Consider the following 12,613-nt stretch of genomic DNA (forward strand, 5'->3'; position numbering starts at 1 on the left):
ATAATGGCTCTGCAGCAGTAAACACAGACATGGAGTCGGGGGAGAGTAAGGAACAGGTGGCGTATATTGTGGTCACCTTTGTTCAGCCGGTTTTGATTTGATAACGGTTTGACAGTTGGGCCTGCCCATGGGGCTCTGAGTCAGGGCTGCAGAGGGGAAGAGGTGAAGGCTACAGATGGACCCAGCACTCACCAGGGGTTCATCAACCATCTGTATCCCTCCTTCACTCCATCACAGGAGTGACAGATCCAGAGGAAGAAGGCAGGTGTAAAACTAAGGACGGGTGAGAAGCCAGGGTAAAGGAAAGAGGCACAAAGACAGGGCAGCAGGTAGCCTAGTGGTTAGAGCGTTGGGCAAGTAACTTAAAGGTTGCTGGGTCAGATCCTCGAGCTGACAAGGAAAAAATATGTTGTTCTGCCACTGAATAAGGCAGTTAACCCACTGTTCCCCGGTGGGCCGTCATTGTAAATAAGAATTTGTTCTTAACTGACTCGCCTGGTCAATAACAAATATACAGGGAGCAGATCTAGGGAAGAAGTTAAATGTGTATTCACTGAGTATACAAAACATTAATGCTCTTTCCATGTCATACTATCCTGGTGGAAGCTATCATCCCTTACTGACGTCACTTGTGAAATCCACTTCAAACAGTGTAGCTCAGCAGTTCCCAAACAAGGGGTCGCGACCCCATGTGGGGTTGCCTGGTATGAAAATGGGGTCGAGGGAGAATTGACAAAATCCTGAAGGAAATAATATGCAGTACCACCCCAAAGTTTGGACACACCTACTCATTCAAGGGCTTTTCTTTATTTTGACTATTTCCTACATTGTAGAATAATAGTGAAGACATCACAACTATGAAATAACATATGGAATCATGTAGTAACCAAAAGTGTTAAACAAATCAAAATACACTATATACAAAATAAAATATTATAATATCGTCTTTGTATCTCAAAATCATTGTAATGTGGTTAACCTTAAAACTGTAAATGAACATTATTCAAATCTAAAAGATATAATTCAACCAGAGAGCGCCCTTACGTCATTGGAAAAGGCTGCACATGACCGTTGCACTCTATTATTATTACACCTTTATTTCAACAAGGAACACAGACTGAGACCATGGTCTCTTTTACAGCTGGGCCCTGCGTATTCATGTTTACACATAGAGTTTATGTTCAATGATTAAGAAATTACACAAGACAAACAGAACAAAACGATCACAGATAACACCAAACAAATACAACAGTAGTTTGTTACATTTACACATAGAGTTGAAGTCAGAAGTTTACATTCACTTAGGTTGGAGTCATTAAAACTTGTTTTTCAACCACTCCACAAATTTCTTAACAAACTATAGTTTTGGCAAGTCGGTTAGACTTGACACAAGTAATTTTTCCAACAATTGTTTACAGACAGATTTTTTCACTTATAATTCACTGTATCACAATTCCAGTGGGTCAGAAGTTGCCATACACTAAGTTGACTGTGCCTTTAAAAAGCTTGGAAAATTCCAGAAAATTGTGTCATGGCTTTAGAACTTCTGATAGGCTAATTGACACCATTTGAGTCAATTGGAGGTGGACCTGTGGATGTATTTCAAGGCCTATCTTCAAACTCAGTGCCTCTTTGCTTGACATCATGGTAAAATATAAAGAAATCAGCCAAGACCTCAGAAAAAAATTGTAGACCTCCACAAGTCTGGTTCATCCTTGGGAGCAATTTCCAAACGCCTGAAGGTACCACGTTCATCTGTACAAACAATAGTACCCAAGTATAAACACCACGGGACCATGCAGCCACAACAGCAAAGGACCTTCTGAAGATGCATGAGGAAACAGGTACAAAAGTATCTATATCCACTGTCATGATGTTGGCCTGGGGGTAAGTTTATGACAGTCATAAATACCTCTTCCCCCCTTTTTCCTCTCTCTACCCTACTGATGTGAAATTTGAAAACCCCTTGGTTAACAAAGAGATTCTGGGAACATCAGAAGGTGGGGGGAAATTAACCATATTCTGGTAATCCAACCAGTTGAACATATGCGGTGGTACTTAATGAATATGATGTCAGTTCGGTTGTCATCTGGGATGATTAATTACATTTACATGATTAGCTCAATTACTGAGAAAGGATTTTATAGAATAGCATGTCATATCACTTAATCCGGCATAGCCAAAGACACGACACCACAGTAAAACGATATATCCAAAACCACCATAAAAAGCCATATATAGGCATATATAGGTAAGGTAATCAGGGAAGTGATGGAGTCCAGGTGAGTCTGATGACATGCAGGTGCGCATAACGATGGTGACAGGTGTGCGCCATAACGAGCAGCCTGGTGACCTAGAAGCCGGAGAGGGAGCACACGTGACCCATTTATCCATTTATTTCTCAATTGCCTAAAAAGCAGTCAATCAGCTGATTGATTCTTTTGCAGGAAAGGGATTTTCAAATCAGAGGAGAACCAAGGATTAGTTAGATGTTTTTACCCTAAGTCGCTTTAACGGGGCGTGTTAATCAGCCATGGAGGTAAACATTGAAAAGAAAGAGAACGTTAAAACTGGGTCCATTATGCAGTTTGCGGATAAAAGCTCTGAGTAATAAAGGTCATGGATTGTCTTAGGCCCCCTCCTAGTTAGGGGGAGTGATGAGCTCTACAGCAGTCTCAGAACTCAATCGCTGGTTAAACTGTTTTCTAGTCATGAAATCTACGCAGCCTACTCAATCACTTTTTATAGCTACTGTTTACAGACCTCCTGGGCCATATACAGCGTTCCTCACTGAGTTCCCTGAATTCTGATCGGGCCTTGTAGTCATGGCAGATAATATTCACATTTTTGGTGACTTTAATATTCACATGGAAAAGTCCACAGACCCACTCCAAAAGGCTTTCAGAGCCATAATCGACTCAGTGGGATTTGTCCAACATGTCTCCAGACCTACTCACTGCCATAGTCATACTCTGGACCTAGTTTTGTCCCGTGGAATAAATGTTGTGGATCTTAATGTATTTCCTCATAATCCTGGACTATCGGACCACCATTTATTACGTTTGCAATCGCAACAAATAATCTGCTCAGAACCCAACCAAGGATCATCAAAAGTCATGCTATAAATTCTCAGACAACCCAAAGATTCCTAAATACCCATCCAGACTCCCTCCGCCTACCCAAGGACATCAGAGTACAAAAATCTGTTAACCTCCTAACTGAGGAACTCAATTTAACCTTGCGCAATACCCTAGATGCAGTAGCACCCCTAAAAAACAAAAACATTTGTCATAAGAAACTAGCTCCCTGGTATACAGAAAATACCAGAGCTCTGAAGCAAGCCTCCAGAAAATTGGAACGGAAATGGCGCCACACCAAACTGGATGTCTTCCGACTAGCTTGGAAAGACAGTACACTGCTGCTCGATCATCAAATTTTTCCAACTTATTTGAGGAAAATAAGAACAATCCAAATGTTATTTTTGATACTGTCGCAAAGCTAACTAAAAAGCAGCATTCCCTTTAACTTCAGCAGTGAAAAATTCATGAACTTCTTTGAGGAAAAGATGATGATTAGAATTGTTAGTAATTACTATCTTGTCTCATCGCTACAACTCCCGTATGGGCTAGGGAGAGACGAAGGTCGAAAGCCATGCGCCCCCCGAAACACAACCCAACCAAGCCGCACTGCTTCTTTAACACAGCTGGCATCCAACTCGGAAGCCAGCCGCACCAATGTGTCGGAGGAAACACTGTTCACCTGGCGACCTGGTTATCGTGCACTGCGCCTGGCCCGCCACAGGAGTTGCTGGTGCTCGATGAGACAAGGATATCCCTACCGGCCAAACCCTCCCCGGACGACACTAGGCCAATTGTGCATCGCCCCACGGACGTCCCGGTCGCGGCCGGTTACGACAGAGCCTGGGCGCAAACCCAGAGTCTCTGATGGCACAGCTGGCACTGCAGTACAGCGCCCTTAACCACTGCGCCACCCGGGAGGCCAAATGTTCTACTTTTAAACTCGGACAAAACAGAGATGCTTGTTCTAGGTCCCAATACACAAAGAGATCTTCTGTTGAATCTGACAATTACTCTTGATGGTTGTACAGTCGTCTCAAATAAAACTGTGAAGGACCTCGGCGTTACTCTGGACCCTGATCTCTCTCTTGATGACCATATCAAAACTGTTTCAAGGACATCTTTTTTCCATCTACGTAACATTGCAAAAATCAGACATTTTCTGTCCAAAAATGATGCAGAAAAATTAATCCATGCTTTTGTCACTTCTAGGTTAGACTACTGCAATGCTCTACTTTCTGGCTACCTGGATAAAGCACTAAATAAACTTCAGTTAGTGCTAAACACGGCTGCTAGAATCTTGACTAGAATCAAAACATTTGATCATATTACTCCAGTGCTAGCCTCCCTACACTGGCTTCCTGTTAAGGCAAGGGCTGATTTCAAGGTTTTACTGCTAACTTACATTACATGGGCTTGCTCCTACCTATCTTTCTGATTTGGTCCTGCCATACATACCTACACGTACGCTATGGTCACAAGACGCAGCAAACAGCTGGAGGCAGGGCTTTCTCCTATAGAGCTACATTTTTATGGAATGGTCTGCCTACCCATGTGAGAGACGCAGACTCTGTCTCAACTTTTAAGCCTTTATTGAAGACTCATCTCTTCAGTAGGTCCTATGATTGAGTGTATTCTGGCCCAGGAGTGTGAAGGTGAACAGAAAGGCACTGGAGAAACGAACCGCCCTTGCTGTCTCTGCCTGGCTTGTTCCCCTCTCTCCATTGGGATTCTCTGCCGCTAACCCTATTACAGGGGCTGAGTCACTGGCTTACTGGTGCTCTTCCATGCCATCCCTAGGAGGGGTGAGTCAATTGAGTGGGTTGAGTCACTGACGTGATCGTCCTGTCTGGATTGGCGCCCCCCTTGGGTTGTGCCGTGGCGGAGATCTTTGTGGGCTATATTCAGCCTTGTCTCAGGATGGTTGGTGAGAGACGCAGTTGGTGAGAGACGCAGACTACTTCCGGCGCCGACAGAGATGGCCGCCTCGCTTCGCGTTCCTAGGAATCTATGCAGTTTTTTTTTTTTTTTTTTACGTGTTATTTCTTACATTGGTACCCCAGGTCATCTTAGGTTTCATTACATACAGTCGAGAAGAACTACTGAATATAAGAGCAGCGTCAACTCACCATCAGTACGACCAAGAATATGACTTTCGCGAAGCGGATCCTGTGTTCTGCCTTTCACCCAGGACAACGGAATGGATCCCAGCCGGCGATCCAAAAAAACAACTTCGTAAAAGAGGGAAACGAATCGGTCTTCTGGTCAGACTCCGGAGACGGGCACATCGCGCACCACTCCCTAACATACTTCTCGCCAATGTTCAGTCTCTTGACAAGGTTGATGAAATCCGAGCAAGGGTAGCATTCCAGAGGGACATCAGAGACTGTAACGTTCTTTGCTTCACGGAAACATGGCTCACTGGAGAGACGAATATCTATGTGAGAATGCTGTTCATCGACTACAGCTCAGCATTTAACACCATAGTACCCTCCAAGCTCGTCATCAAGCTCGAGACCCTGGGTCTCGACCCCGCCCTGTGCAACTGGGTACTGGACTTCCTGACGGGCCGCCCCCAGGTGGTGAGGGTAGGTAACAACATCTCCACCCCGCTGATCCTCAACACTGGGGCCCCACAAGGGTGCGTTCTGAGCCCTGTACTCCCTTTTCACCAACGACTGCGTGGCCACGCACGCCTCCAACTCATCAAGTTTGCGGACGACACAACAGTTGTAGGCTTGATTACCAACAACGACGAGACGGCCTACAGGGAGGAGGTGAGGGCCCTCGGAGTGTGGTGTCAGGAAAATAACCTCACACTCAACGTCAACCAAACTAAGGAGATGATTGTGGACTTAAGGAAACAGCAGAGGGAACACCCCCCTATCCACATCGATGGAACAGCAGTGGAGAGGGTAGTAAGTTTTAAGTTCCTCGGCGTACACATCACAGACAAACTGAATTGGTCCACCCACACAGACAGCATCGTGAAGAAGGCGCAGCAGCGCCTCTTCAACCTCAGGAGGCTGAAGAAATTTGGCTTGTCACCAAAAGCACTCACAAACTTCTACAGATGCACAATCGAGAGCATCCTGTCGGGCTGTATCACCGCCTGGTATGGCAACTGCTCCGCCCACAACCGTAAGGCTCTCCAGTTGGTAGTGACCTCTGCACAACGCATCACCTGCCCTCCAGGACACCTACACCACCCGATGTCACAGGAAGGCCATAAAGATCATCAAGGACAACAACCACCCGAGCCACTGCCTGTTCACCCCGCTATCATCCAGAAGGCGAGGTCAGTACAGGTGCATCAAAGCTGGGACCGAGAGACTGAAAAACAGCTTATATCTCAAGGCCATCAGACTGTTAAACAGCCACCACTAACATTGAGTGGCTGCTGCCAACACACTGACTCAACTCCAGCCACTTTAATAATGGGAATTGATGTAAAATATATCACTAGCCACTTTAAACAATGCTACCTAATATAATGTTTACATTCCCTACATTATTCATCTCATATGTATATGTATATACTGTACTCTATATCATCTACTGCATCTTTATGTAATACATGTATCACTAGCCACTTTAACCTATGCCACTTTGTTTACATACTCATCTCATATGTATATACTGTACTCGATACCAGCTACTGTATCTTGCCTATGCCGTTCTGTACCATCATTCATTCACATATCTTTATGTACATATTCTTTATCCCTTTACACTTGTGTGTATAAGGTAGTAGTTTTGGAATTGTTAGTTAGATTACTCGTTGGTTATTACTGCATTGTCGGAACTAGAAGCACAAGCATTTCGCTACAATCGCATTAACATCTGCTAACCATGTGTATGTGACAAATACAATTTGATTTGATTTGGTTGAAGATATCCCTCTAGTGGTGTGGGGGCTGTGCTTTGGCAAAGTGGGTGGGGTTATATCCTGCCTGTTTGGCCCTGTCCGGGGGTATCGTCGGACGGGGCCACAGCCTCCAGTATTTATGCTGCAGTAGTTTGTGTCGGGGGGCTAGGGTCAGTCTGTTATGTCTGTAGTATTTATCCTGTCTTATCTGGTGTCGTGTGTGAATTTTAAGTATGCTCTCTTTAATTATTTATTTCTCTCTCTCGGAGGACCTGAGCCCTAGGACGATGCCTCAGGACTACCTGGCCTGATGACTCCTTGCTGTCCCCAGTCCACCTGGCCGTGCTGCTGCTCCAGTTTAAACTGTTCTTTGACCTGTTCACCGGACGTGCTACCTGTCCCAGGCCTGCTGTTTTCAACTCTCTAGAGACAGCAGGAGTGGTAGAAACTCTGAATGATCGGCTATGAAAAGCCAACTGACATTTACTCCCGAGGTGCTGACCTGTTGCATCCTTGACAACCACTGTGATTATTATTATTTGACCCTGCTGGTCATCTATGAACATTTGAACATCTTGGCCATGTTCTGTTATAATCTCCACCCAGCACAGTCAGAAGAGGACTGGCCACCCCTCATAGCCTGGTTGCTCTCTAGGTTTCTTCCTAGTTCTGGCCTTTCTAGGGAGTTTTTCCTAGCCACCGTACTTATACACCTGCATTGCCTGCTGTTGGCTGTTTTAGACTGGGTTTCTGTACAACACTTTGAGATATCAGCTGATGTAAGAAGGGCTTTATAAATACATTTGATTTGATGGATAACGGCTTGCTCTGAGAAGTGTTTATAGTTTCTCTTTAGAATTATACGGGGGTCAGGGTTTTTTAGCCTAGTGTCTCTGATACATGCAATAGGGCAGTGGTCACTGAAGTCATTTGAAAATAACCCACTAGCTATATATTTGTGAGGTGTATTTGTTAAAATCAGGTCTATTAATGCAGATTTTTCCGGGTCTTTTGGATTAGGACGGGTAGGTGTAGTTATTCGTTGAGTAAGATTTAGTTTGTTACAAATGTCTTTTAATTTAAGCAATGCTAGCATCAGCCAGCCCAGATTGAGATCTCCAATAATCAATCATTCACAGTTTGCATAATTAGACATTAACTCAAATAATTTGCATAGAGCAGATACCAGAGCTGAGTGTGGGTGATAGAGCACATACTGGAGCTGAGGGTGGGCGATAGAGCAGATACCGGAGCTGAGGGTGGGCGATAGAGCAGATACCGGAGCTGAGGGTGGGCGATAGAGCAGATACCGGAGCTGAGGGTGGGAAATAGAGCAGATACCGGAGCTGAGGGTGGGAAATAGAGCAGATACCGGAGCTGAGGGTGGGCGATAGAACAGATACCGGAGCTGAGGGTGGGAAATAGAGCAGATACCTGAGCTGAGGGTGGGCGATAGAACAGATACCGGAGCTTAGGGTGGGAAATAGAGCAGATACCGGAGCTGAGGGTGGCGATAAACTCCCACTAGCGTTAATAGTGAATTATGACCAAGGACCACATTTAGAACTAAGCATTCATACTGTTGAAATGGACATATGGCAATACCTCCACCTCTACCCACTCTGTCTGCTCTCTAGACATTGTACCCAGCTAACAGAACATCTGAGTCTGGAACAGAGACAGAGCCAGGATTCAGATATAATCAATATGTCTATCCTGACTATCCTACCAATCCTCGACTTCAGCGACGTAATTTACAAAATAGCCTCCAACACTCTATTCAGCAAATTGGATGCTGTCTATCACAGTGCCATCCGTTTTGTCACCAAAGCCCCATATACTACCCACCACTGTGACTTGTATGCTCTCGTTAGCTGGCCCTCGCTTCATATTCGTCGCCAAACCCACTGGCTCCAGGTCATCTATCAGTCTCTGCTAGGTAAAGCCCCGCCTTATCTCAGCTCACTGGTCACCATAGCAGCACCCACCTGTAGCACGCGCTCCAGCAGGTATATTTCACTGGTCACCCCCAAAGCCAATTCCTCCTTCGGCCGCCTTTCCTTCCAGTTCTCTGCTGCCAATTACTGGAACAAACTGCAAAAATCACTGAAGCTGGAGACTCATATCTCCCTCACTAGCTTTAAGCACCAGTTGTCAGAGCAGCTCTCAGATCACTGCACCTGAACATAGCCTATCTGTAAATAGGCCATTCAACTACCTCATCCCCATACTGTTATCTATTTTATTTTCGCTCCTTTGCACCCCAGTATGTCTACTTGCACACTCATCTTCTGCACATCTATCACTCCAGTGTTTAATTGCTATATTGTAATTATTTCACCACTATGGCCAATGTATTGCCTTACCTCCGTTATCCTAACTCATTTGCACACACTGTATGTAGACTTTTTCTACTGTATTATTGACTGTATGTTTGTTTATTCCATGTGTAACTCTGTGTTGTTTGTGTCGCACTGTTTTGTTAATCTTGGCCAGGTCGCAGTTGTAAATGAGAACTTGTTCTCAACTAGCCTACCTGGTTAAATAAAGGTGTTCTCAACTAGCCTACCTGGCTAAATAAAGGTGAAATTAAATAAATACATTTAAAAAAATGTTAGCATGTAATTGTGAGACCAGTATTTCAATAAAATCTAACTTTTGAATCAAGCTTCTAGCATTCAAATGAATGATTCCAAGGCCATTGTTTCGAGAGCTCATATCAGATGGAGCATTCAAGGTAATATTAGATGAGCGACACTTCCTCGTATAGCCAGTGACAGGCCTGAGTTGGATGTAGACAGGATTACTTCTAACAATACCCCTCTACCTGTATGAGGAAGTGGCAACACGGTACCTTGACAGTAGTGTAACAATAACATAAATCCATAAAAAGTTGAAAACATGTTAGCAGCACCTGTAGAGCTGTTTAAAACTGGGAGGGGAGCAATGAGTATAGTCTGATGGGTAATTGACCAATTCCGCACTTGAATCATTCCCACGGTGAATGACTAGGCCCGCTATGAATCCACACACTATTGCAGAGACTTTGATATTACCGGCCACAATTGATATGGTGAAAACAATGTGTGGGGAGGCAGAGGCAAAGAAACTCACATCAATACCTATCCAAATAGACGTTAGCTGTGATGGCCAAGATGCCCATGCATTGACTTTTATTCTCTATACATGTCGGGGGATGCTATTCACAAGGACATATTGTTCTGTCTCACAGTTCCCGAGCATGAAAGGGCACAGGGGATGTTCAGTGTGCTGCGTGGCGATATTGACGAAAAACAGATTGCATGGGGTCGAATGGTGGGCTTTTGCACAGATGGGGCTCAATCTATGGCGGGACGGTGGGCAGGCCTCTGCACTCTAGTTATGAATGTGTCTCCCTCTGCCATATGGATGCATTGTATGATACACCGAGAGCAACTGGTGGCAAAAGAGCTTAGCACAGAACTCTGAGATATACTGGAGCAGGTAACTTAGATTGTAAACTACATCAAACCACATCTACTGCACACACACACGTTCGCAATATGGAGATATGGGATCAGAGCATGACAATGTTTTATTTCATACCCGAGGCTTGGTGGATATCAAGGAGGAGTGTTAGAAAGATTTTTCGCATTGCGAGAGGAACTGTTGTCATTCACAATGGATAAAAAAAAAGATTTGTTGTCTTTCTGTGTAATGAAAAGAAAACGTGTAAGAGACACATTTCGGAAACTGAACGAACTGAACACAAGCACATGCAGAGGAAATACAAAAACATTCTACAGATGAGTGACCGAATCAGGGGATTCAGAGAAAATAAATCTTATTGGAGAGAGTCTTTCAAAAGTGAACCACTCCCTCTTCCCTCAGCTGTGCATGTTTCTAACAGAAATCAGCATCAGTAAGTGTACCACACGAGTGATGACTGCTCACCTCCAATGCTTGGAAGAGCACTTTAGGACCTACTTCCCAATCTGTTTGACTGTGATCCTGGCTCAGTTGACATACCGGTAAGTGAAATCGAACAGCTGATTGAGCTGTCATGTGACAATGCATTCATGGGTCACTACGGAGCAGTTTTAGTTCCTGACTCATTGGGAATACCCTGCTGTCTGCCGCTGAGCATTAATGCCGCGTTCAAAACAACTGGAAACTTGGGAAAGATCGTTTTGAATGGTCATGCAACTCGGAATTCCAACTTGGGAATTCAGACCTCTTTGTAGAGCTCCGACTTGAAGATCACTGACGTCATTTGACCTAATATTTTTCAGATTTCCCAGTCTCGAAAGCACCATAAAACTCATATCTGCATGAAGCAGGATTCAGTGCTCTCGTCTGCATTAAAACCAAATAGCCATCCAGGTTGTATGTGACAACAGAGATGAGGTGCGCACTGTCGACCAAGCCCCCTGACTTTGAGAAGCTCTGACACAACATGCATCAAGCACATTTAATTTGTTGTGGTGAGATACTGTATGTGATGTTATGTGATGGTGAGTTGAGAAGACAATCAGAAATACTGTTAGAATGTTTTTCTATTGACTGCCATAGCCCCAAATAAACAAGTAAACATTGGCTGTTAATTACCTTCTTCTTTTTTTTACATGGTTTGGAACGTGAGAATTTTCAGATATGAAAATGGGGTTGTGGGCCAAAAAGGTTTGGGAACCACTGGTATAGATGCAGGGCAGGACACAGGTAAAAAGAAAAGATGTGTAAGCCTTGTGTAAGATAATTGAGACATGGATTGTGTATGTGTGCCATTCAGAGGGGGAATGGGCAAGACAAACTATTTAAGTGTCTTTGAAAAGGGTACGGTAGTAGGTGCCAGGCACACAAGTTTGTGTGAACAACTGCAATACTGCTGGATTTTTCACGCTCAACAGTTCCCTATGGGTATCAACAATGGTCCACCACCCAAAGGACATCCAGCCAACTTGACACACAACATGTGCTTTCGAGTCATGTAGAGGTATCTATTATAAGATGTTCTTAATGTTTGGTATACTCAGTGTATGTTCCTGAGTGGCGCAGCAGTCTAAGTCTGCATCTCAGTGCAAGAGGCGTCACTACAGTCCCTGGTTTGAATCCAGGCTGTATCAAAGCCGGCCGTGATTGGGAGTCCCATTGGGCAGCGCACAATTAGCCCAGCGTTGTCCGGGTTTGGCTGGGGTAGGCCCCGTCATTGTAAATAAGAATTTGTTCTTAAACTGACTTGCCTAGTTAGGTAAGAAAGAAAAAGTTCCTTAGGCAGTAACCTATGCTGTAGTGTTATTTTAGCACAGAACAAATGCATCTTCCCCTATCTTTCACTTTAAGCACATTTTACTGTCATTTATCATCACTTGCAGTACTTGAGCAGTGCAAAACATTTCATCAGTGCTACTGAATACATTGACATTGACATAATTCAATCATAGTTGATGATAGTATTTCTCATTAATTAGAAGTGTTTCAAGGATATTTGCAATGAATCCCTTTATCTCCTTCCCCAGAGTCAGATGAACCTGTGGATAAAAATGTTACGTCTCTGTGTCCAGTATGAAGGACGTTAGAGGTAGTTTCACGGGCCAATGCTAACTAACATTAGCGCAATGACTGGAAGTCTTGGTATATACTAGCATGCTAGCAGTTACCATAGACATCCAGTCATTTCGCTAACACTATT

The 12,613-nt window shown here is 44.2% G+C and overlaps 1 protein-coding gene across 1 annotated transcript; it reads left to right on the forward strand.

The window, feature by feature from the left end:
- Positions 1 to 5,099: 5,099 nt before the first annotated feature.
- Positions 5,100 to 9,609, forward strand: LOC116374336 (uncharacterized). The gene is made up of 2 exons (XM_031825989.1): positions 5,100 to 8,266; positions 8,421 to 9,609. Exon 1 carries the CDS (start codon positions 5,525 to 5,527, stop codon positions 6,569 to 6,571), a length of 1,047 nt encoding a protein of 348 aa, XP_031681849.1. The 5' UTR covers positions 5,100 to 5,524; the 3' UTR covers positions 6,572 to 8,266; positions 8,421 to 9,609.
- The last annotated feature ends 3,004 nt before the right edge of the window (positions 9,610 to 12,613 follow it).

Source organism: Oncorhynchus kisutch, linkage group LG6 (genome assembly GCF_002021735.2).
Source record: "Oncorhynchus kisutch isolate 150728-3 linkage group LG6, Okis_V2, whole genome shotgun sequence".
NCBI lineage: Eukaryota > Metazoa > Chordata > Actinopteri > Salmoniformes > Salmonidae > Oncorhynchus > Oncorhynchus kisutch.

Coding starts and splice junctions, on each gene's coding strand:
- LOC116374336 (XM_031825989.1), top strand. CDS start 5,525: ATGCTGTTCATCGACTACAGCTCAGCATTTAACACCATAGTACCCTCC.